This window comes from Erythrolamprus reginae, chromosome Z (assembly GCF_031021105.1).
Source record: "Erythrolamprus reginae isolate rEryReg1 chromosome Z, rEryReg1.hap1, whole genome shotgun sequence".
In the NCBI taxonomy this organism is placed as follows: Eukaryota; Metazoa; Chordata; class Lepidosauria; order Squamata; family Dipsadidae; genus Erythrolamprus; species Erythrolamprus reginae.
In genome coordinates this window covers 85,158,178-85,182,521 of record NC_091963.1, presented here as the reverse complement: position 1 = coordinate 85,182,521, position 24,344 = coordinate 85,158,178, and the positions used below count along the sequence as shown (strand labels likewise).

The window sequence follows — 24,344 nt, the reverse complement described above, 5'->3', positions numbered from 1 at the left end:
TTAAATAAGGTTCAGGAGGGAAGTGTTTTTAATAGGAAAGTGAACTTAAGAACAAGGGGACACAATCTGAAATTATTTGGGGGAAAGATCAAAAGCAACATCAGAAAATATTATTTTACTGAAAGAGTAGTAGATTCTTGGAACAAACTTCCAGAAGACGTGGTTGGTAAATCCACAGTAACTGAATTTAAACCTGCCTGGGATAAACATATATCCATCCTAAGATAAAAATACAGGAAATAGTATAAGGGCAGACTAGATGGATCATGAGGTCTTTTTCTGCCGTCAGTCTTTTATGTTTCTATGTTATCAAATTGATGCATATAAAATTCTTCAAGTTGAAGAACAGAAACAAAACTATTATAAAAACAGAAATGCACCTTATGGGGTTTTCAGGTATGATTTAACTTGATAGTGCAGTGATTGTGTTTCAAAAATCAACAAATTTGGTACTCAATGCATTTTGATGGGACTATGTTGTTGCAGTACTCATCATGTGTTTGGTGCTCATCATACTGCAAAGTGAGGGATAGCAGCAGAAAGCAAACATAAAGTCAGGAAAATTGCTGCAAAAGGAAGTGGGAGACAGCTGCAGAGGGCAGACAGGAAATCAGCCATGCTGGAAAAGTCTCTGACATGGGAAAAAGGAGCAGATAAGAAGTCCTCCCCAGCCAAAACAAAAAGTCACATAAGTCACATAATTTGATTGACCATCTTTTTAATTGTTGTTTAATCATCTTGTTGCGTCTCCTGGATCTAATTAAGAATGAATGTCAAAGTACCTTTATACTGAGTTTTTCACAAGAATATCTCTTTTAAATAATTTCAGTATTGTAGCTTTCCCTATTTTTTAATACCATGTTTTCCCCAAAATAAGACAGGGATTTATATTTTTTTTGAACCCTGAAATATGGCTTTGCCCTTATTATTGGGGTGTGTGTGCAGTAGGGGATAAGCATGGGACTGCCTGTCACATTGCTGCCCCCACCTCCCCTCCCTGTTCTTGGCACCGACCGAGCGGCTGGTCCACCACAACTGCCTCATGGAGCAGACTCTGCAAGGCTTGTTGTGCCATTGCATGCACACATGGCAGGACTGCCTTGCAGCAGTGCTGCCATTCGTTCATGAAACAGCGCAAGAAACCTTGCACAATCCTACTCCCTGAGGCAGCAGTAGCGGCATCATGAGTTTCATATAGATTCATATAGTTTTCATATAGATTCATTTCTGGCAGTGTGATGCACATTCTACCTAACACTTGTAGCTCTGTTGTGTTCCTCAGCATTTTGTCCAGAGAAACCCAGTGAAAAAGAAAACTTCTCATGAGTTCAATCAAACTTCTCAAACTGGTGAGAAGTTTTCATTTACAATGGGCTTCCCTGGACACAACACCAAGGAACGCAATGGAGCTACAAGTGTCAGGTAGGATGTGTGTCTCGTGTTGGTATACAAATTGGGGGTGGCAGATCAAGCAGGTTGAGGGGGGTGGGCCATGAGATTCATGTCTTACTGGAGCTTGGCAGCTCCATGGTTTTTCCTGGCTGGTCCATTTAGGGGGGAAAACCTTGCACAGTACTTCTTGCTGCAGGAAATTTTTAATTGCTTATCCTCGCAAGAAGTGTTTCTGTACTATGCAAGGGTTTTTTTTCCATAAACAGTCCAGCTGAATGAAACAATGGGGCTGCCAAATTCCAGTAGGACACACATCTCACAATGGGGTTCAGTTTGGGGGTTTGGGGCAGGGAATGGGGTAGTGCAGGCCTTGAGATATGCATCCTATCTGACACTTATAGCTCCGTCGTGTTCCTTGGTGTGTGTTCAGGGAAGCCCATTTTAAATGAAATTGTCTCGTGAGTTCAATCAAACTTCTCAAACTCACAAAATGTGCATCTTACATAGGACTTGTACTATAGCTCCGTCACATTCCTGGTGTTGTGTCCATTCTTCCTCCCCTCCTCTGGCTCTCATGTGAAGCAGGAGTGGGAAGAAACTCTTGCAGGCTGCCTGAAGAAGAGCTCAAAGTCAAACTTCTAGCTGGGCTCAGTAGCAGAAGCAGCCGGGCACATGCTTCCTTGTCTCTTCCAAATGCGCACATCTCTTTCATGGGGGCGGGGGGGAGTGCATGTAAGCACAGCACTAGGAGAAGGACCCTTTTGGCTGCATGCTGAATGCAAGAAATCTTTCTCTTTTCGCTCAAAGAATCTCACGAACACTCATTTCTGTCAAAGTATTGAAGAGAGAAAGATTTCTTGCATTCAGCAGGCAGCCAAAAGGTTCCTTCTCCTGGTGCTGTGTCTTCTGTACACTCTTCCCCACACACACACTGAGAGAGGGGGGCACATTTGGAAGAGACAAGGAAGCACTGCTGACCCCAGCTAGGAGTTTGGCTGTCAGCTCGGTTTCCTTAGCCAGCCCATGAACCCCCCCCCCACCCCGTCTCTCTTCACTTGAGAGCCAGAAGCAAGGGAGGATCAGCACCAAGGAATAGGTGGCTGTCCCTGCAGGGGATTCCCACGCACTGCCCTTGCCTGTATTCCCAACTGAAGGATGTGGGGAGGGCAGGTGGAAGATGAGAGGCCCGAGCCAGCTAGCGAGTGAGACAGTAGCAGATGGAAAAGCCAAAGGGGCAGTGAGAGGGACAACTACTGCTCAAGCCCTGTGCTTGTGGGCTCACTGTACCCAACCGGCCTCACCACCTCTTTCCGGGCAGGAATGTTTTTCAAATTGCTGTTAGCAGAGGCCAGAGGATACGAGCTAGTCCCATGAGGTGTGTGCACAACCTCCTCTCGCTTGCTCTCAATTTGCCAGCTGGGAGCCACTCTTTTTCCAGTGGGCAATCTTTTGGCCGGAGCAGAGAGAGAGAGAGAGAGCAAGTGAGAGGTAGCTATGCTCACACCCTCGGAACTGGCTTGGCTGCTCTGGGCTGCCTCCGGCAACATTTTAAAATGCACTTCTGTCTGCGAGGAGACAGCAAGCCAGGGATCGATGTTTGCCTCCTCTTCTTCACAGGTAGGAGCATGTTTCAAACTGCCATAGGCAAAGTCCAGATGAGCCAAGCTAGTCCCACAGACTGTAGAAGCACCTGCCTTTCACTTGTTCTTGCTGTCCCAGCCAGGAACCACTCTTTCTCCAGTGGGCATTTTTTTGGTGGGGGGGGGGGGAAAGAGAGAGCAAGAGGCAGATACGTACACACCCCACATGACTGATTTGATTGCTTCTGCCTTCCAGGAGTTGGCAAGGCAGGAATCGATGCTCACCTCCACTTCCTCGCAGGCAGGAGGGCATTTCAAAATGCCATAGGAAGAGCCCAGAGGAACTGAGCTAGTTCCATGGAGTGTGCATGCACCCACCTCTTGCTTGCTTTTACTCTCCCAGCCAAAAGAGTGCCCACTGGAGAAAGAACGGTTCCCAGCATGACCCCCCCTTTCCCTGGAAAGTAGTTGGGGGGGGGCTTATTTTGAGAGGGGGCTTATTTCAAGAGATGTCTTGAAAAGCCCTGTTGACCTTATTAGCAGGACATGTCTTATTTTGGGGAAAACATGGTTGATGCAGCATTAAAATCACAAAACAACAAGAAGTGTATTGATGGATTATGTAGCTCACCAGTTGGGTTTATCAATATATGAACTGCCCAGTAAATGTTTTGAATGTGGCAGTATGTATGTGATTGTTTCTTATTAAATGACTAGTTTTAAAATAATTTTTAAAGTAATTATTCTATTAATTGGCTTAGAAATGTTTTATACTATGAGAGCAATCATGGGCTTCCCTAGGTATGCCCATATTACACCAACACTCTGCAGTCTGCATTGGTTGCCGGTCAGTTTCCGGTCACAATTCAAAGTGTTGGTTATGACCTATAAAGCCCTTCATGGCATCGGACCAGAATATCTCCAGGATCGCCTTCTGCTGCTTGAATCCCAGTGATTGGTTAGGTCCCACAGAGTTGGCATCCTCTGGGTTCCATCGACTAAACAATCTCGTTTGGCAGGACCCAGGGGAAGAGCCTTCTCTGTGGCGGCCCTGACACTCTGGAACCAGCTCCCCACGGAGATTAGAACTGCCCCCACCCTCCTTGCCTTTCGTAAACTCCTTAAAACCCACCTCTGCCGTCAGGCATGGGGAAATTGAGACATCTCCCCCGGGCCTATGCATGGTATGTTTGTGTGTATGTTTGCTTTTAATAAGGGTTTTTTAGTGATTTTTAAATTATTAGATTTGTTGTACATTGTTTTATTGTTGTTGTGAGCCACCCCGAGTCAGTGGAGAGGGGCGGCATACAAGTCTAATTAATAATAATAATAATAATAATAATAATAATAATAATAATAATATTGTATCTTTTTATCGAAATGTTGTGAGCCGCCCTGAGTCCATGGAGAGGGGCAGCATATAAGTCCAATAAATAAATAAATAAATAAATAAATAAATAAATAAATAAATAAATAAACAAACAAACAAACAAACAAACAAACAAATAAATAAATAAATAGGATCGGATCGCATCTAAACTAAACTAAACTAAACTAAACTAAACTAAACTAAACTAAACTAAACTAAACTAAACTAAACTAAACTAAACTAAACTAAACTAAACTGCAATGTATATTTGGAGAAATTCGCATGATGTTGCTTTAACGGCTAGTACTGCTTTTAGCTATAAAAGGGAGTCAGATGCATTTCTCACTGGCTATTGCTGCTATTGCTGTTATTCTTTATATTGCTCTCTCTGATAGTTTTGTCTGTGTGACTATAGTATAGACATGTTGGTCTATGTAGTTTATATGTAAGTAATACTTATGGTATTATATAGAATTGTGTGTTCTGTAGGAGAGAAATATTGTAGAATATATGTGTATAGAACTGTGTCCTGAGGGGAGTATTATTGTTTAGCTGCTGTGTGTATGATTGCTTGATATTTTATTTATTGGATTTGTATGCCGCCCCTCTCCATGGATTTGGGGCGGCATACAAATCCAATAAATAAAATATCAAGCAATCATATACAAACCAGATATCAGAACACACACTTCTGTATACACAGCAGCTAAACAATAATACTCCCCTCAGGACACAGTTCTGTGTATGATTTGATTTACTGAGTATTCTATTGAATAATATTGAATAATATTTATACTCTACTTATGTTAGTCTAGTATATTGGCTGAATATCTACCACTGCCACATCTACCCTGTGTTAAGTTTGTTCTAGAATATTAAGCATTCTAATTATGGTTATGTGGCTTTGAGTGTGAGGTTAGTTTGTTCAGTGTTATAAAGCCAGTGAGTACTACTGATGGTTCAGCTACAGTCTATCAAAGCTTTCTCCATAACCCAGTTGGATGGGATTAAACTACAATTCTTGATCAATGAAATGTAGTATGCTGTTGTATTGCAAAGGACTCCAGGATGTGGTAATTAATGATTTCTTCATACAACTTTAACTCCAGATGATGAGGATGATGCCAGTAGAATATCTGCATTTGAAAGGGACAACAAGAAGGTGTATGGACTGACACTGGATGATAAGCAGTTGATTCACATCCGTGGTGTGAGTTCAGCTACTAGGTCTTGGGACATTTTGAGACAGCTTTATATTTGTGTCAGTGCTAGAGCACATATTCATCTGACACAGAAACTGTTTTGCACATGTTGTCAAAAGGCAGAGACATGTTGGCTTATGTGACAAGAGATGACCTTACTATGGCTGTATTATCTGGATGTCTGTTGGAGAGTTCACAAGACGCCAGGACTAATGGGCATTGAAAAATAAATCGCAACCACAAGAAAGAAACCACATTATTTCTTCAAATGTTTTTTCTGTAAAGAGATGTTATGTTTGCAGTAAAAAGGGCCATTTAGCTAAGTTTTGTAAGAGAAATGGAAACCTGACAACTGGGAATATGCTAATTGCTCATAATGGTGTAGATTTGGGTATCTTCCTAGGTATGCCCATGTTTCTCCAGCACTCCACAGACTGCACTGGCTGCTGATTGGTTTCTGGTTGCAATTCGAAGTGTTGGTTATGTCCTATAAAACTCTACATGGCATCAGACCAGATCACTTGCGGGACTGCCTCTTGCCACATGAGTCCTAGCAACTGGCCAGATCCCACAGAGTCAGCCTTCTCCAGGTCCCGTCAACTAGACAATGTTGCCTGTTGGGACCTGGGGGAAGAGCCTTCTCTCTGAGGGCTCCAACTCTCTGCTCCACCCAGAGATTCACACTGCCCTCACCCTCCTTGCCTACCGCAAGGGTCTGAAGACTCATCTATGCCGTCAGGCTTGGGGCCATTAGACTCTAGCCCCCAGCGAATGAATGTAATATATGTTTGTTTGTGTGAGTGATGATTGATTTTTAATGTTAATGGGTTTTTTTAATTAATTAACCAGTTTTAAATGAATTGGATTAGGATGTTCACAATTTTTTAAATTTGTTCTTAGCAGCCCCGAGTCCTCAAAGAGGGGCGGCATATAAATCCAATAAATAAATAAATAATAAATGAAGAAACAAACCAAGAATGTCAATTGTGCAATGTTTGTTTAACAATAAGATAACAGGGCTATGAGTATCCAGACTATTTTTTGTTTGATAACAGCTGGAGAATGCGTGCAGCCAGAAAGAGCAAAAACTAAATTGGCTGTTTCTGAAAGAAAAACTATCTATACTAACTATGCCTCAATTACAGTATAATGTTTTGCAGCAGAGAGTTAGTACTATTGATATTACTATAGAGACCCCAATTCATTCTATGTAAAGAATGACAAAGAAATATGTGACTGTGTTGTCAGAGGAGACGGCATCAATATGTAATGATGCAAAACCTTTAAAGAAGAAAATTCCTATGTATGGTGATACTAAACCTTTGAAGAGGAAAAATCTCAATGGATGATAATATAAACAATCAAGAACTATATTGTCAAAGGAGGAAATCACTTTTGATGTAGCTCCCTTAGGGGAGGAAATAGTAAATATTACTAGTAATGTTAATGTTAATGATAAAGGTAAAGATCTTTTGCCAAAGAAGAAAGTATGAGAGGAAAGAGATCCAGATTGCCAGTGTTATGTAAAAAACTGACACAATGTTTAAATGCTGGGAATGCTGGTAAAATGTATTCAGTTATGTCTGAGAGTGATATACAGTATTGACAACCAAAGGGGAGAATGTCAGTACTACAAACTCACTGGTTGGGATTGTCAATATATGAACTGACCAGCAATATATGTTTGGAGAATTTAGCATGAAGTTACTTTAAGGGCTAGTACTGCAATTATATATGTGTATAAAACTGTGTGTGGGGAGTATTATTGTTTAGCGGCTGTGTGTATAGAACTGTGTGTTCTGATATCTGGTTTGTATATGATTGCTTGATATATCTCTGTATGACTTGGATTGTTTACTAACTACTCTTTTGAATGTATATAAATAATATTTATACTCTACTTATATTAGTCTGGTTTATTGGCAGAATATCTATCATTGCCACATCTACTCTGTATAAGTTTGTCCTGGAATATTGTATATAATTCCTAAGGATTCTAACAGTGGAGACTTTATCATTAATCTTACAATCAGCAATAAGATGGGCCACTTATCAATTATATGCCAAATTGATCTATAAAAAAAGTGTTATTCTAATTGGGCATGATTTATATAAAATCTTTTTGATATATATATGAACAACCTTATGCAACTGAATCAAATGAAACCAGGCTACACTGAATATGTATAGTTTGTTTTTATGTTATTTATCAATATGTATCCTCAACTAATAAGACTAAAAGCTACCAGCATCAATATTGAACAAAGTGAACATGTAATTTCACACAATAGCCCTAATAAAATGTTATCTCTTCTTCTATGCTTAAAAGTTGCACAAGTGATGATTATGTAGAAGAAAAAAATATTGTTTAATAGCATCACTCTGTCCCTTCCCAGGATTTCAAATTGTTTTATAAACTCAATTGCATGAGAAACAGAACACTGCACTGCCATAAGGCAAAAACAGATAAAAATACAGCATATATGTAATTGTTTCAAACTATACAGTAGGCTTTCTTTTATATTTTACCAGTCAAACTTTGCAATTGATTTACACTGAATCAGTTTAAGATTAGTTTGTAGTTGTACTAAAACTGAATCATTGATCCTTGAAGATATTTTTACTTAAAAGTTCTGGCAAAGCACTTTATGCTTTCACAAATTAATTGATGCAAATAGATTTTTCTTTGAATAACTCATGAAAATGATATCTACAATAGAGCCGGGGTGGTGCAGCAGGTAGAGTGCTGTACTACAGGCCACTGAAGCTGACTGTAGATCTGAAGGTCAGCAGTTCAAATCTCATCACCGGCTCAAGGTTGACTCAGCCTTCCATCCTTCCGAGGTGGGTAAAATGAGGACCCAGATTGTGGAGGCAATATGCTGGCTCTGTTAAAAAGTGCTGCTGCTAACATGTTGTAAGCCACCCTGAGTCTAAGGAGAAGGGCGGCATAAAAAATTGAATAAAATTGAATAAATAAAATTAACATAATAGTATTGTTGCCCTATTTTCAGAGCCACACAACTTTAAGTTCTTCTGGCCATACTCTACTACCATTAACCAAATCATGGGATCAGAGCATTCACATTTTATCAGTTAGGGGAAAAAAAGGTTTCTGTTGAGACAAAGGGTAGGTGAAAAAAATGAGTGGTTTTAAACCTGTACTGTCTAGATTGTTGATTCAAGGAACCACCAAATTATTACAAAAATGGTATAAAAAGTGTATTTTCAAAACATTTGCATAAAAATGTGCTAATTTTATCTTTCTACATTTCAGTCAAATTCAGAGATGAGTGTGCACAATTAACAGCTTTAAATGGGAGGTGGGGGCAGTGGAAATGCACTTACTAACAACAAAAAAGTTATTTCACTTAACTAAAAGTTTCTGTTTACTGCACTAACATTTTTGGTTACCTACATTTGCAAAAAGCCACTATTATCAATATAAAACTGTCTCATGCATGCATGCTACAAGAAGAGCTCATTTCTGGCAGCCCAGCTTTCTGATATGTATTTTTATTGATTACTATCCTGGTCATTACATTTTCTTTTTCTTTATGGCTGCTGTTTGTGTATCTCCAAATATTAAGTACTACAAAAGTTTTAATTCATGTGGAAGCGGTGTTCCCCTCGAGTTATGTGGGAAGAAAACTCATACCTATCTTGGCTGTGATAGCCACACATATTACACTCAAAAGGATTGCGGAACCCATGACAACCCATGTGGATGGTATACATTACATGGTCTAGAAAAAGAATTCTACAATGTTCACATCTGTAGACTTTTACTTGCTCCCCATTGCCATTGATTACTTTGAAAGCATCTTGGGAGCTATCATTGCTTCCTCTTAGGACATCATACTGTCTATGTTCTTCTTTTATAGAGAGACCATTCCGTGCATGAGGCACTATGTGGTTGGTTAAGTATATTAAACCACTACGTTCTTCATTATTGCTCTCGGTATCGGTGGAGTCTTGGCCGCTGTTGCTGGGTGAAGGGTCCCTTTCTGAAGAGATGGACTTGGTTTTAGAAAGTAGCAGTAAGTTTTCCACTGCACTGTCTTGAGCTGCATGATTGGCTCGAGCATGGTTGTCTCCAAGGGATTTGTGAAGCTGATACATTGGACTGATGACAGACCCTCCTTCTGAGCCACCAGGAGGTGTCTGCACCAAAGGGCGCAAAGATTCTGCCCCTAGATAATTGATGGCATTATTAATAGCTTGGTCAATGACATGGGTTTGCATCATATCATTCTCCTTTTCATAATTGGTGGCTGCATCATAGGGAATATCAGATATACACTTCTCACCTGCAATCCAAAGTATATCAGAGTTAGGCGTGGTTTTGAAATATTTTTTCAAAACATCAAGCCTGATCTATAAGAGCTGATAATGACACTGGGGAAATATGACTAATCTGCACACAAAAATAGTAAGTTGAGAAAATGTACACAAGGGCAAGTTCTAAAGTGAAATATTTTTAATATATTTTAGCAGAATCTCTGTTCGAAATTCAATTGAATTTGCCAGTTTTCCAACATATTCATGATAATTATTTTGTTTGATTAATATAAATAATCATTTTAAATCTTCCTTCCTTCCTCTCTCCCTTCCTTCTTTCCTCCTCCCTCCCTGAATAATGTAGGTGCCTTTGTATTTTTTAATTCCTCTTATTATGAAAAAAAAATACATAATTCCTATGTATATTATAATTCCTCTTATTATGATCCATTGGAATGTGGGCCTTCACACTTTGCACCATACCTGTGAGCCGTAAGAATTATCACCCAATGGGAAAACATATTCTTTCTTGTGGCCAAAGCAGAATTGTGGCTACTAAACATCTGAATTACTTGATTTTATTTTGATAAAACCTTCATGTATTTAGGGGCTACATCTAGGTGTTACTTAAATTCTTGCTGTCATTATTGTTATCTTCCTACATCACACTGTAAATAACTGACAGGAAACACTACTCTTCTAAGTCTTCATAGCTGACAAGATTTCTTATTATGACAATAAGGAAGTGAGAGCATAAAAATTGCACCTTCCTATAGTCCCTTGCCAGGGCTAATCCAGAACTAAAAATGTTCTTCTCAAAGTTAGTGAACATCCCTGTTTGTTCCATATTCATAAATTTTATATTCTGGAAAAATGCATTGAACTTTATTTAGATAATGTTTCTGAACTTAAGAACTTATCTACAATGTAAGATCATCTGATGAGGCTGCCTTTATTACAAAAATTTCTGGGCAGAAATAGGGAACACTATTGTCACATCTCTTGAATGCTAAGCCTATGCTTCTGGCAATATCATTCTCTTCAGAAATTAGTAATGCTATTATTCATGTAGCATGCAATTATGCTCTGCAAGACTAAGAATTTTATGAGATCTTTTTTGTTATGTATTTGAATTACTACTGAAATGCTCAACATTATAATGAATTTTGTATAGTTTTCATGCTGTTTCAGAAGAACTGATAAGAAGCTAGGTATAGTGAATTGGGTGAATAATTTTCAAATGTTAGTAAAAATTCTGCATATACATGAATATTTTCTGTATACTAAACACGATAGGTATTGATTATTCCATTTCTATGCAACATTATAAAATGTAAGACATTTATATTGGTAAGCTTTAGATATAATCAGTAGATTTGGTTGCAAAAGCTAGATTTTCTCAATACCTCATATGTTCCTATTAATTAGTTTTCTCCTTTTAATTGAGATTAGTTAATATTCAATCAATCAGAATGATCACCGAACCAGTTGAGTTACTTTAAACTAGAGCCTATGATGGACTTTCATTAAAAAAGAGGATATTATAGGAGACATAGGATAAAACTATCAAATCAGAAAAAATGTTTTGCCCAAGTCAGAAGGCCTTACTTCTCATTCTACTCAAGTATTCTCAGAGAGATAGAATACTACAAATTTCTCAGAAGTACAATTTTAAGCATGGTGAAACCATGACTCTTCAAGGTGTTGAATTAACTTCAGTCAGTACCAGTTGCTAAGGCAGGAATTGTGGGAGTTATTCTATTTGAAAAGACATTGATTCAATCTTGGCAAATAATTGATTCTAGGGTCAGATTAGGTCAATTACAAAGGCAACGATCTGCAGAGATCTTGCATTCCAGATTCCCCCCAAATACAGATATCATTTTCCCATTTTACATATCTTTCCCTATATATAATGCTTCATACTAGAGGTGGTTGGCTAATCAAGTTCAACACTACCTTCCTCGCATGTGTCCAGTACCCTTCTTTGCCATCTTTGACTCTAAGATTGGTAATTTTTTTCTGTGGAATATTATTAATGTTTCTAACTTTTTTAACATTGTAAGATGGTTGGCATATAGATTTTATAAATAACTAACTAAATAACTAAATAGCTAAATAGCTAAATTACTAAATAACTAAACAAACAAACAAACAAACAAACAAGCTGCCTGCTTCCCTCACAAGTAAAATCAGTGGCAGGGGCAAAACACTTTCTGGATACTTCCAATCAAGTCAGTGCTGTTTTACTGATCCAAAATCTTTGCATATTTTTTACTTGACCACTACTAAGAGGAGTTTGGAATCTACATTTTTGATTGTTTGCTCTTTCTATTGTTATACAGCAATACAATTAAAATTAAAGAATCCAATCAGCAAAGAGAAGGAGCAATGTTTAGTTCTTACCAACAAATTTCTGAGGCAGAGAACTCTTACGTTTGGCGACGTTACTTGCTAGTCTGTCCAGCATAAGGGAGCGCTCTGATCCCATCTTACACAGGTCTTCAGCCATTTCACTTTGGCTGGTTTCCTCTTTCATGACTGGAAAAAAAAGTGTTAAAGGATACCAGAGGTTATAAGGCACACTTATTTTCAATTTTTTTCTGAAACTCTGCTGGCAGTCAGGCTGAGAAACAACAGAAAGGGGTATCAGATAACTAAATCCTCTAACACAGAGATGCAAAATCCAAGTACCCATTGCCATTTTTAATGCAAGAGTATATAAAAATAATAATAATAATAATAATAATAATAATAATAATAATAATAATAATAATAATTTATTAGATTTGTATGCCGCCCCTTTCTGAAGACTCGGGGTGGCTCACAACAATAATAAAAAACAATATTACACTGGAACAAATCTAATATTAGAAGAGAAAAGATATATAAAACCCCATAATTTAAAACCATACAACACATACATACCAAACATAAAATATAAAAGCCTGGGGGAGGTGTCTCAGGTCCCCCATGCCTGGTGATATAGGTGGGTCTTGAGTAATTTGTGAAAGACAAGGAGGGTGGGGGCTGTTCTAATCTCCAGGGGGAGTTGATTCCAGAGGGCTGGGGCTGCCACAGAAAAAGTTCTCCCCCTGGGTCCCGCCAAATGACATTGTTTAGTTGACGGGACCCGGAGAAGGCCAACTCTGTGGGACCTTATTGGTATTCTGGTCCAATGCCATGTAGGGCTTTAAAGGTCATTACCAACACTTTGAAATGTAACTGGAAATTGATCGGCAGCCAGTGCAGGCCATGGAGTGTTGTAGAAACATGGGCGAATCTGGGAAGCTCTCATGGCCGCATTCTACACAATCAGAAGTTTCCGAAAACTTTTCAAAGGTAGCCCCATGTAGAGAGCGTTGCAGTAATTGAACCTCGAGGTGATGAGGGCATGAGCGACTGTGAACAATGACTCCCTGTCCAAATAGGGCCACAACTGGTGCACCAGGCGAACATGGGCAAATGCCCTCCTCGCCACAGCTGAAAGATGGTGTTCCAATGTTAGCTGTGGATCGAGGAGGATGCCCAAGTTGTGAACCCTCTCTGAGGGGGTCAATAATCCCCCCCCAGGGTAATGGACGGACAGATGGAATTGTCCTTGGGAGGCAAAACCCACAGCCATTCCGTCTTGTCAGGGTTGATTTGAGCTTGTTGACACCCATCCAAACCCCAATAGCCTCCAGGCACCGGCACATAACTTCCACTGCTTTGTTGACTGGACATGGGGTGGAGATGTATAACTGGGTATCATCGGCATACTGATGATACCTCACCTCATGCCCTTGGATGATCTCACTCAGTGGTTTCATGTAGATATTAAATAGCAGGGGGGAGAGGATCGACCCCTGAGGCACCCCAAAAGGGAGAGACATAGAGGTCGACCTCTGACCCACCCACTAACACCGACTGTGACCCACTGGAGAAGTAGGAGGAGAACCACTGGAGAACAGTGCCTCCCACTCCCAACCCCTCCAGCCAGCGCAGAAGGATACCATGGTCGATGGTATCAAAAACCGCTGAGAGGTCAAGAAGCACCAGGACAAAGGACAAGCCCCTGTCCTGGGCCCACCAGAGATCATCCATCAATGCAACCAAAGCAGTTTCTGTGCTGTAGCCGGGCCTGAATCCAGACTGCTGAGGGCCTAGATAATCGGCTTCTTCCAAGGACCGCTGGAGTTGGAGTGCCCCCACCTTCTCCACAACCTTCCCGATAAAGGGAAAGTTGGAGACTGGACGGTAGTTATTAAGCATGGCTGGGTCCAGGGAAGGCTTCTTGAGGAGGGGGCGCACAAGTGCCTCCTTATAAGAAGCCAGAAAGGACCCCCTCCCCAAGGAGGCGTTGACAATCTCCTGGACCCAGCTCCGTGGCCGAAACCAACCAAGAGGGACATGGATCCAGTAAACAGGTGGTGAAACTCACAGCTCCAATGGCCTTGTCCACTTCATCAGGTGTCACCAAGTCAAACTCCTCCCAGACAGATGGACAAAGACGAGCCAGTCCCCTTGACTGACTCATTGTCAGCCGATACTGCTATACAATTGGAGTCGAGGTCCGCCCGGATCCAAGCGACTTTATCAGCGAAAAACGAGTGAAATTCCTCGGCACTGCCCTGCAAGGGCTCCCCAATTCCCCCCTGATTTAAAAGGGAGCGGGTCACCATAAACAGAGCGGCCGGGCGGGATTCCGCTGATGCAATCATGTCGGCATGGTATGCGCATCTTGCTGCCTTGAACGCCACTTTGTAGGTCTTAATCAAAGCTCCTACAAGTGTTCAATCGGATAAAATATATTAAATATATGGATATAATTATATGAATAATTCCTACTTAAAATTTGGTTCAGGTTAGACTTACTTTTTCCTTCTGGTTTCACCCATTTCTTTGTCCCACCTACTTTTTAAAACAAAACCCTTCTGTGAAAAACAAATCAATGGTAGCAAAAGTGCAGCAGTGATAATCAGTGACTTTGTGAGCGGGCACAGCAGCTATTTAAAAACAACATATAAAAGATAGGCATAGAGAAAAAGTGTAGAGGAAGGAAATGTGATAACTCCCTGTTTCTTCTCTTTTGGGCTCCAGGAAGGAGTAACAAGTCCTTCCTAATAATCAAACGAAATAGGATATTTTCTCTTTAACCAAGAGGCATTACTGTGCATGTTTCCTGGAGAAACAGAGAAAAACATTTAATTGACTTCTAATGCAGAGCCTTATTAAGGAAGACCACCTCACTTTGCTATTAAAAATATTTATTTTCCCCCAGATATGTTCCTAAGAAATGAGGAAGTTGTAGAATAATTCTAGAGATGTTCTACAGCTTCCTTGTCTTTTTGCTAGAGTATGCTAAAGGTGGCGTGTGAAAGTCCAGGTCTGAGTTTGAAGTGAAAATCCATCAGAAGACTCAATGTAAATTAAATGAAGCAATGATCTTTAATAATTTTCTACTTTCCCCTTTCACTGTGGTAGGGAATTCTGTTCCTCTCCCATAACAGTTTCTGATCCTTCAAGTTGCTGTTTCATTGTAAAGCAGCTGAAAAAGCTCTGCCTGTAATGTTATTCCAAAAGAAAAACAGATTCTAAAGTTCATTTTTTTGTTTCAAACTATTTGTTTTGTCTATTTACAAAGGAGAAACTTACTACAGTTTACACAACCCATTATTCTTACTATGGTTACCTGGTGGCATTCGCATATACTACTTCTATTCTACCATCCATATTTCCTATTCTGTATTGAAATCCATTGTTCTTGTGCAAAATAATGGTTTTGCATCATCCCAACACCTAAACGTTTTCTATTTTCCACTTGGTTGTAAATCACTGGCTATCTATTAAAACACTATCCTGAATCACTATTCATTCCACTGAAGTACTTAAATGTGGGACTGATTCCAAATTATTTTCAGACTTTTTGTGCAATCACTGGATCTCAAGTATTTCCAATCATCTACACTGAGTTAGAACTACAAATTTGTATGGAACAAATGTATGGGTTTATCTGGTTTTTTTTCTGTTGTGATATTCTGATTTATGTGTCATCTACACTAATTAATAGATATGATGAGTATACCTGCACATTTGGGATTATTTTGATTGGTCACAATACATATCATATATATATATATATATATATATATATATATATATATATATATATATATATATATATATTGATATGTAAAATAAATAGTTTAGCATACAGTCTCATAATGCTCACTACAATCTAGAAGGAAAAGTAGCCCTTTGTGAAAATCAATTTTTGGTATTTAAAAGTTCCTCACTTAGCAAAAATGAAAAAGTCTCACAACATCAAGTGTCAGAAGCATCCCAGCTCCTTTCCAGCATTACTTTGACAGACATTAACTTTAGATTGTCTGAAAATGTGACAGCCACACAAGGAAAGAGCCATAGTGGTGCAGTGGTTAGAATGCAGTACTGCAGGCTAACTCACTGCTCACTCCAAGAGTTTGATTTTGAATGGCTCCAGGCTGACTTTATCTTTCAGCCTTCTGAGGTTGGTAACATGTGGACCCAGATTGTTGGAGACAATATGTTGACTCTCTGAACTGTTTAGAGATGGCTGTAAAGCAATATGAAGCAGTATATACAGTATATAGTCCAAAAAAGATTAAACGTGGCATCTACATATGAGGCCTAAAACAACATAACCTACTGATGTGAGGATCTGCAGAAAGTATCTTCAGGACCTTCACCTCATACAACCATCATACCCTATGCTATTATATATCCCAACTGAGCTGATAATCTATTTCTAGACTGAAGGGACCCTAATACCTTCCACACAGGGATGGGCTACTGCCCAGACGGGAGGAGGGGATGCAGTGGGTGGAGGTCCACCCCAGAACACCCAATTTGCACTGAAAGATGTTGAAAGAAAATGCATAAGCCACGGCCACAGTGTGGTACTAAAATTTTTGGTAGCCTTTCACTGCTCCCATATGATGGATCAGCCTATCTGAAAGCTAAGTTAAAATAGGCTTTGGCATTATGTTACAAAGTGAAAACTGCAGGATTCTGAACAGTAGCCATTTTTATGGTCTAATAACTGAAGTAGTTGATGCAGTTGGGAATTATATTATTTTCATTGAATTACTTCTGCTTTGTGAATTGCTATATACTTCTTTATTTATTTGTGGTTTTTAAAGATTTGATAATTTTTATTGTAGTCTGTCATGAGTCATATAATTTGCTAGTAAAAATATAATTATGAGCAAGCAAATAGTTAACATGCATTGACAGGATCAAAGCAATTTAATTCTACAGTATTTCATCATACACAGTAATAGGTGTATTAAGAATGCTTTATCTAGTTTTGTTACAGAGACTCAACACAGTTTGTATCATTTCTTAAAAGGACCTTACTTGCCACGTAGTGTTTGATGACAATGCTAAGTATTGTTTTTCCAGTAATTCAAAATATGTCTACAGAAAATGTGCAATAGTCTTTTGGGGCCTTGTGGCTTTAAACTCAATGCAAAATGTTTGTTTGCTTTTTTAAAAAGTGTATAAGAAGACTTGTATATCATTCATTTCTGATACATTCTGATATGTCACTGAAGTGCTTATAACCCACGATTACCTCAACTTTAAGAAATAGTGGTCTTCATCTGTTTCTTTATGCATATTACTGCATGTTCATATTTTACTGTGCATTCGGTGAAGACGGAATAAACATGAATTGTCCCATTCCTTTCAAATGAATGGATGCATTTATTTGTGGGTGTGTTTGTGTTTGTACCTTCTAATATGCAATGACTTGAAATGGTTGAGTAACGAGTCCTGAAACAGGAACAGGAGAAATAATTCTTCTGAATAATTATATCTCAAATAACTTTTTCTTTCTTGGAATATAAAAGAATTGTATCTCATGTTTGGAGGTTTTCTAGATAGTTCTACTTCATATTTCATTTCGTGCATCTGATATTGAAAGAGCTAGGAAAATATTCTGTATTGGAGCTGGGGAGTGGGGATGGGGAAGGAGAATTGCAGATTGAGAAAGGCAGGGATAATAGATGACCATGTTATTGAACTCCAAACAGACAGATGAAATAGCTTCTTGTTGCTATGACAGTGAAATCACCTATAAAATTCTCCAAAAAGATGTAGCTGTTTGAAAGTAAGCAAGGGAAAGAAAGTGAGCAGCAGAAAAGTAGCCATTCAAAGATAAGACAGGATAAAAACAGGAGGGAATCACTTGCTCAACTTCAACCGATAAATAGTTACCAGACAAGAGGCAATAGCTATTTCTCACATTCAATCCTTTTGCCTTTGGAAGTCAGTCAATCCCTTCCACCCTGAACTTATCAGTGCTTTCTGCAACTCCTAAAATTGTTAATGCTCCAAGAGAGCATTGGACTGCTCATAGAGTTGGGTCTTATAATTGCATGTGATGAAGCTAATCTTTCCTTTCACTTTGTATTCTTACCCGGATAGAGGCCACCTGAAAGATTCATGGTTTGTAAATAGTTGTGGCAGCGCTCCTTATGTTCTTCCAAAGAGCTTCGCTGCTTATAACTCCGACCACAATATCCACATTTATGAGGTTTGCCAACTGCAGGGGGAAATGGAATTTATTGTAGAAACTCAAAGTGATCTGGGATAATATAGTCTAGATAATGTGAATCAAATATGTACAAACAGCCAGACTCAACAGCCATTCTAAAAAATGCAAAGGATAATTTTTACTGCAATTTTGGGGGCATGTAATTCAGTCAAGTTGTAATGAAAACAGGCCTATTGACTCAAAACATCTGGGGGGGGGGAAGTGTCACTAATAAGAGGAAAAAATTGTCAAATTCAAATTTGTTCAACTTGGGCTTGAAGGTTTGAATTTAATACAAATAAATTTAATAATGAATAAAACTTGCCTGATTTTAAATGTTATTTTGCATCTTTTCTACAAGAAAAGCTATAAACAGGAAATTTTTAGTTGAAAGCTGTTTAAATGCAAAGTCTGAAAGCTGCATTCTATGCAGCTAATATTAAATGCTTATATCTAATAGTGAATAAATTGTAGCTGCTAATTTTGTCCAATATTGCTTCTATCATTATAAAACATATTTATCTAGGGTGAGGTTTTTTAGTTATCAAATAAACCCATGTTTCCCCAACTGAATAAATCCATAAAAGAGTTGGAAGAGACATTGGAGGTCTTCTTGTCCAACCCCTTACTCAAGCAGAAGACCCTATACCATGTCAGACTAATGGTTATCTAATTTTATCTTAACAACCATTAGTGTTGGTGCACCCACAATTTCTGGAGGTTTGTTGTTCCTATATATAAGGATATAAAGAACAACCTATACCTTAGGATTATATTTTCCATTGGGCTCGTCAATGGAACTGTTGGCCTTATGTAGTAAGTTTGCAAATTTATCATTTATTAATTTTATAGCGCTAATACACGGTCAGGCATTTATTAAAAATAATAAATAGTTCTGAATCAAATATATAGTTTCCTTATATGCTTGACAACTTTTATGATCTCACAGATAGCAAAAGATCATGGGGAAAAAGTATATGGGCTGTTGGCCTGCATACAAACTGATAGGAAATGCACTTTTCCAAGTCTGTTATTCTATTCTGTTCTGTGCAAGAACTGGGAATGGCTAGTTTAATAAAAAGAAGCACCATGGGAGACATGATAGCAGTGTTCCAATATCTCAGGGGTTGCCACAAAGAGGGAGTCAAACTATTCTCCAAAGCACCTGAGGATAGAACAAAAAGCAATGAGTGGAAACTAAACAAGGAACTAAGGAGAAATTTCCTGACAGTTAGAAAGTTAATCAGTGGAATAGCTTGCCTCCAACATGTTGAATAACCATTTGTCTCAAGTAGTGTAGGGTTTCCTGCCTAAGCAGGGGGTTGAACTAGAAGACCTCCAAGGTTCCTTCCAACTCTATTATTATTATTATTATTATTATTATTATTATTATTATTATTATTATCATCATCATTATCATTATCATTATTATTACAAGTCTATCTGAAAATCTGAAATACAACTAAACAAATGTCTAGTAGATCCTTGGGTTCAGTAGAGGTTAGAAGAAACTTGAACTAAATTAACATTAATCTCAAATCATTTTGTAGCTATAATTTGGTTTGGCTAAGTAGCAAGCAAAACCTTTCTAGAATTTTCTACCATGGAACCTACCGGAGTGGGTCCTCAGATGGCCCGTAAGAGCATCTCTACGACGACAAGCATAGTTACACAAATGGCACTTGAAAGGCTTTTCGCCGGAGTGTAACTTTATGTGGCGGAGAAGGTTGCCCTTTTGAGTAAATGATGCCCCACACTGATTACACTGGAAGGGGCGTTCGCCTACAGGGAGAATGAGAGGGAAAAATACGTGAGAACAAAACTCTTACAAGGTAATAGGAGGAGGATTTTAGTGAGAAAGTTGTTTTCCAACTGGCGCTCTGTGACTTCCACCAGCTGCAGGTTTGATATAACATGAGCCTTTCAGACTAAACCTGCCAGTTCCTTAATGCTTCACTGGCTGGGTCAATTTGATCTGAAAATCTAATTTTTTTTCTAAATCAGAATGGCACATCACAATGCAAATTCAAAGTCATTTAAATAAAGTGACTGCAACATTTTGTGTTGAAGAGCCACTCTTCCTGATCAGCAGTTTTGGAATAAACCAATATCCAATTTTGCATGTTGTGGCATTTGGTGGGTTTTTTTAATGTGGCTTTTTTCAAAGGGTCTTTAAAATATGCCACTGAAGCAGCAAAATAAAAAGGAAACTCATTAAAAATGCATTTCAGGATCACAAGTTCATTTCAGCGTTACATTCTTATATTTAAATGAAAGGCACTTCATTATAACAGTTATAATAACTTCTTTTCATTTACATTTTCCCTGTATTTTCCCTTTCAATTTCTTCTCCATTACCTGACTCTCCCTAAGCAGCCAAATCAGGAAAAAGACAGAAAAGTGTGGGGGCAGATGGGCGAATGTAAGGGTGGGGAAGGGTGGAGTGGGATGGACTAAAAAAAGGAAGTTAAGATAGATCAAAGAAGACAGAATCTTCCACACAGAACTCCTAACTCTCATTGCTGATATATTACATCAGATATGGACTGCAGGCTTGTTTGCTTTGTTTTTGTTTGTGTTGCTTTTCTTCTTTTGATTTTGCTTTTAAAAAACAGTCCAGAATAATTGATGTCTGATTCATATTTTGATTTATATATGGAATTGTTTTATTGTTAAAATTATCTTTTGAAGAAAACAGGCTCTTTTGGTTAGACCATATTTTACTAGCATTGCCAATCAACCTCAAGCATTTTAAGAAATCAATATGCTAATTACAGTTTGGTAATATTTACATATTAATCACAATTCAAGATAGATTCCTTGCTAGATACTAAAGGAAGCTAGAAAACATTGTCTAACAGCTAATCAAACACTCCTGCTTATTTACAACAGTTCTCCTGTATTATTTATTTTGCTAAAATGCCAGAACTAAAGTAACTTCAACAAAAATGTATTTTGTTTTCCCTCATGACCAGTTTAAATTTATTATATCTACATTTTATTAGCCAAATCTGATCAACAATACTTTAAATTACACTTCATTTCTTTTCTCCCATATCCTTTGTGTAACCTTATAGTAAATCAACCATTATGCATTAGAGGAACAAGGAGAAGGGTTGCTGCCTAGGAAACAATCAGACGAGAGACCAGTGGCATAATGGTCAGAGAAAGAAGTTTAGGAAGAACTCCTCCTAGTGGATCAACCAATTAAAAATGGGGACAGGAAGTTTGTACTTTCAGATTTGCATGTTTCTGTTAATATATGCTCACAATAATATTGAATTAACTCATCTAGTCATATTTCCTGTCTGGTTTACCTGGGAGAACTGACACTAATCTTGCAACTCTGAAAGTACAAACTTCCTGCCACCACTTTTAATATCTTGATGCGTTAGAGAAGGTCTTTCCTAAGTTTATTTCTCTGACTGCTAAGCTGACCTGCCTTTCTTATAGAAGCATAGAAGATTGACGGCAGAAAAAGACCTCATGGTCCATCTAGTCTACCCTTATTCTATTTCTTGTATTTTATCTTAGGATGGATATATGTTTATCCCAGGCACATTTAAATTCAGTTACGGTGGATTTACCAATCACATCTGCTGGAAGTTTGTTCCAAGCATCTACTACTCTTTCAGTAAAACAATATTTTCTCATGTTGCTTCTGATCTTTCCCCCAACTAACCTCAGATTGTACTCCCTTGTTCTTGTGTTCACTTTCCTATTAAAAATTCTTCCCTCCTGAACCTTATTTAACCCTTTAACATATTAAAATGTTTCAATCATGTCCCCCCTTTCCCTTCTGTCCTCCAGACTATACAGAATGAGTTCATTAAGTCTTTCCTGATAAGTTTTATGCTTAAGACCAGGGGTCCCCAAACTTTTTACACAGGGGGGCAGTTCACTGTCCCTCGGACAGTTGGAGGGCCGGACTATTAAAAAAAAACCTATGAACAATTCCCTATGCACACTGCACATACCTGATTTTAAAGTAAAAACAAAATGGGAACATACTATTTAGAGGGGGGGAAGAAGTCTGAAATTCATATATGTTTGTGTTTTGTTTTTAATTTTCTTTTGTTAACATCTGATTGGCTATAAAAGGTTTTCTTGGCTTATAGAAAAATGTATAAAGAAAGAAGGAAGCACTTTGGCATAATGGAGAGAGGGCTAGGTGACAGCTCTTGTGTAGCCACAAGTCTACACCGATTTTACCCCAGGGCGCTGCTTCTGCGCACAGGTGGCAAGGCCATCCGACCGCTGCCTCTTGTTTCCTGGGGGGGGGTGCTTCCTGTTTCTTCTCGGTGGCGGGAAGAATATTGGTAGGAGTGGGCAGGGCATGGTCCCCAGACACAGCCGGAGAAGCTGGATGGGGCTCAGAGCCGACAGGGGTTTCTCCCGGCTGACAGAAGATCAGCTGTTGGACAGGAGAAATGGCGCCGGCTTGTTTTTTGCCTGCGCATCCATGCAACCACACAGGCTAGAGGGAACAGTGGCCAGGAACACAGGATATGGACGCATCCTATGCTCCTGTCATCACCCGCGGGCCGGATAAATGGCCTCAGCAGGCTGCATGTGGCCCCCGGGCCGTAGTTTGGGGACCGCTGCTTAAGACCTTCCACCATTTTTGTAGCCCATCTTTGGACCCGTTCAATTTTATCAATATCTTTTTGTAGGTGAGGTCTCCAGAACTGAACACAGTATTCCAAATGTAGTCTCACCAGTGCTCTATACAGCGGTATCACAATCTCCCTCTACCTGCTTGTTATACCTCTAGCTACACAGCCAAGCATTCTATCCCTACCGCCTGACCGCACTGTTCACCCATTTTGAGACTGTCAGCAATCCTTCTTTTCTGAAGTTTTTGCTAACACAGAACTCCCAGCGACCGATAAGGTCCCACAGAGTTGGCCTTCTCCGGGTCCCATCGACTAAACAATGTTGTTTGGCGAGCCCCAGGGGAAGAGCCTTCTCTGTGGCAGCCCCAGCCCTCTGGAACCAACTCCCCCCGGAGAGTAGAACTGCCCCCACCCTCCCTGTCTTTCGTAAAGTACTCAAGACTCACTTATACCACCAGGCATGGGGGAGTTGAGATATTCCTTCCCCTTAGGCCATTACAATTTATGCATGGTATGTTTGTGTGTATGTTTGGTTTTATAATAAGGGTTTTTAGTTGTTTTAGTATTGGATTGTTACATGCTGTTTTTATCATTGTTGTTAGCCTCCCCGAGTCTACGGAGAGAAGTGGGATACAAATCCAATAAATAATAATAATAATAATAATAATAATAATAATAATAATAATAATAATAATACAATACTCAAATTGAGGATTCCTTTTCCCCAAGTGCATTATTTATCCAATTATTTCCTAGGCATCATCCCTTTTCCTCATTCCACAAGTTCATCAACATTAGAGATACCCCTGTATCAGCACGACCTAACTCACTCTCTTTTCTCTATCAAGCATTACTCATGCCTAGCATTACAGGTATTAAATGCTGAAATATGCCATTTTAATATAAACACAGATCCTGTCTAATAAAGGTAAGGGATCCAATGAGGCAATCGATTTGCATCGAAATAGATCCAAAAAAGAAGAAACATTTTCTATAATCCTTCCTAATTAATATTTAAACATTTTTTTCTAACTGAGAAATTACTAGCTATTTCTAGGAACATTCATCTTAATAAGCTAATACATTTCAAAATATGTTAGATATAATCAATAATTGTTTTTCAAAAAGAAAATTTATTCCAAAGGGAAATTTGAATTAAAATATTGAACTTGTAAAATAATCATTTTGTCGTCATTTTTTCTTTTCCCCTTCTAATCTTATTACTCTAATTGAACAGTATGTTAAAGTTTAGCAAGTCATATTCCTTCCCATACCATAGTATAGTTTGGTAACTTTTTCTTAGAACTATTGTGATACATTGGCCAGAATGTTTCTTTGAGAAAA

General features: G+C 38.7%; 1 protein-coding gene across 12 annotated transcripts in view; it reads right to left on the bottom strand.

The window, feature by feature from the left end:
- Positions 1-7,890: 7,890 nt before the first annotated feature.
- Positions 7,891-24,344, bottom strand: part of IKZF1 (IKAROS family zinc finger 1) — a 133,703-nt gene continuing 117,249 nt past the window's right edge. For 3 of the 12 annotated variants that reach the window (XM_070767418.1, XM_070767420.1, XM_070767423.1), the window contains 4 exons: positions 19,999-20,166; positions 18,268-18,393; positions 12,231-12,365; positions 7,891-9,853 (listed from right to left, as the gene is read on the bottom strand). In XM_070767418.1, the coding sequence (XP_070623519.1) occupies positions 9,147-9,853; positions 12,231-12,365; positions 18,268-18,393; positions 19,999-20,166 (1,136 nt within the window). In that variant the 3' untranslated portion in view covers positions 7,891-9,146. The remainder of the gene's footprint in view (positions 9,854-12,230; positions 12,366-18,267; positions 18,394-19,998; positions 20,167-24,344) is intronic. The other 9 variants (XM_070767419.1, XM_070767421.1, XM_070767424.1 and 6 more) reach the window with 5 other exon arrangements.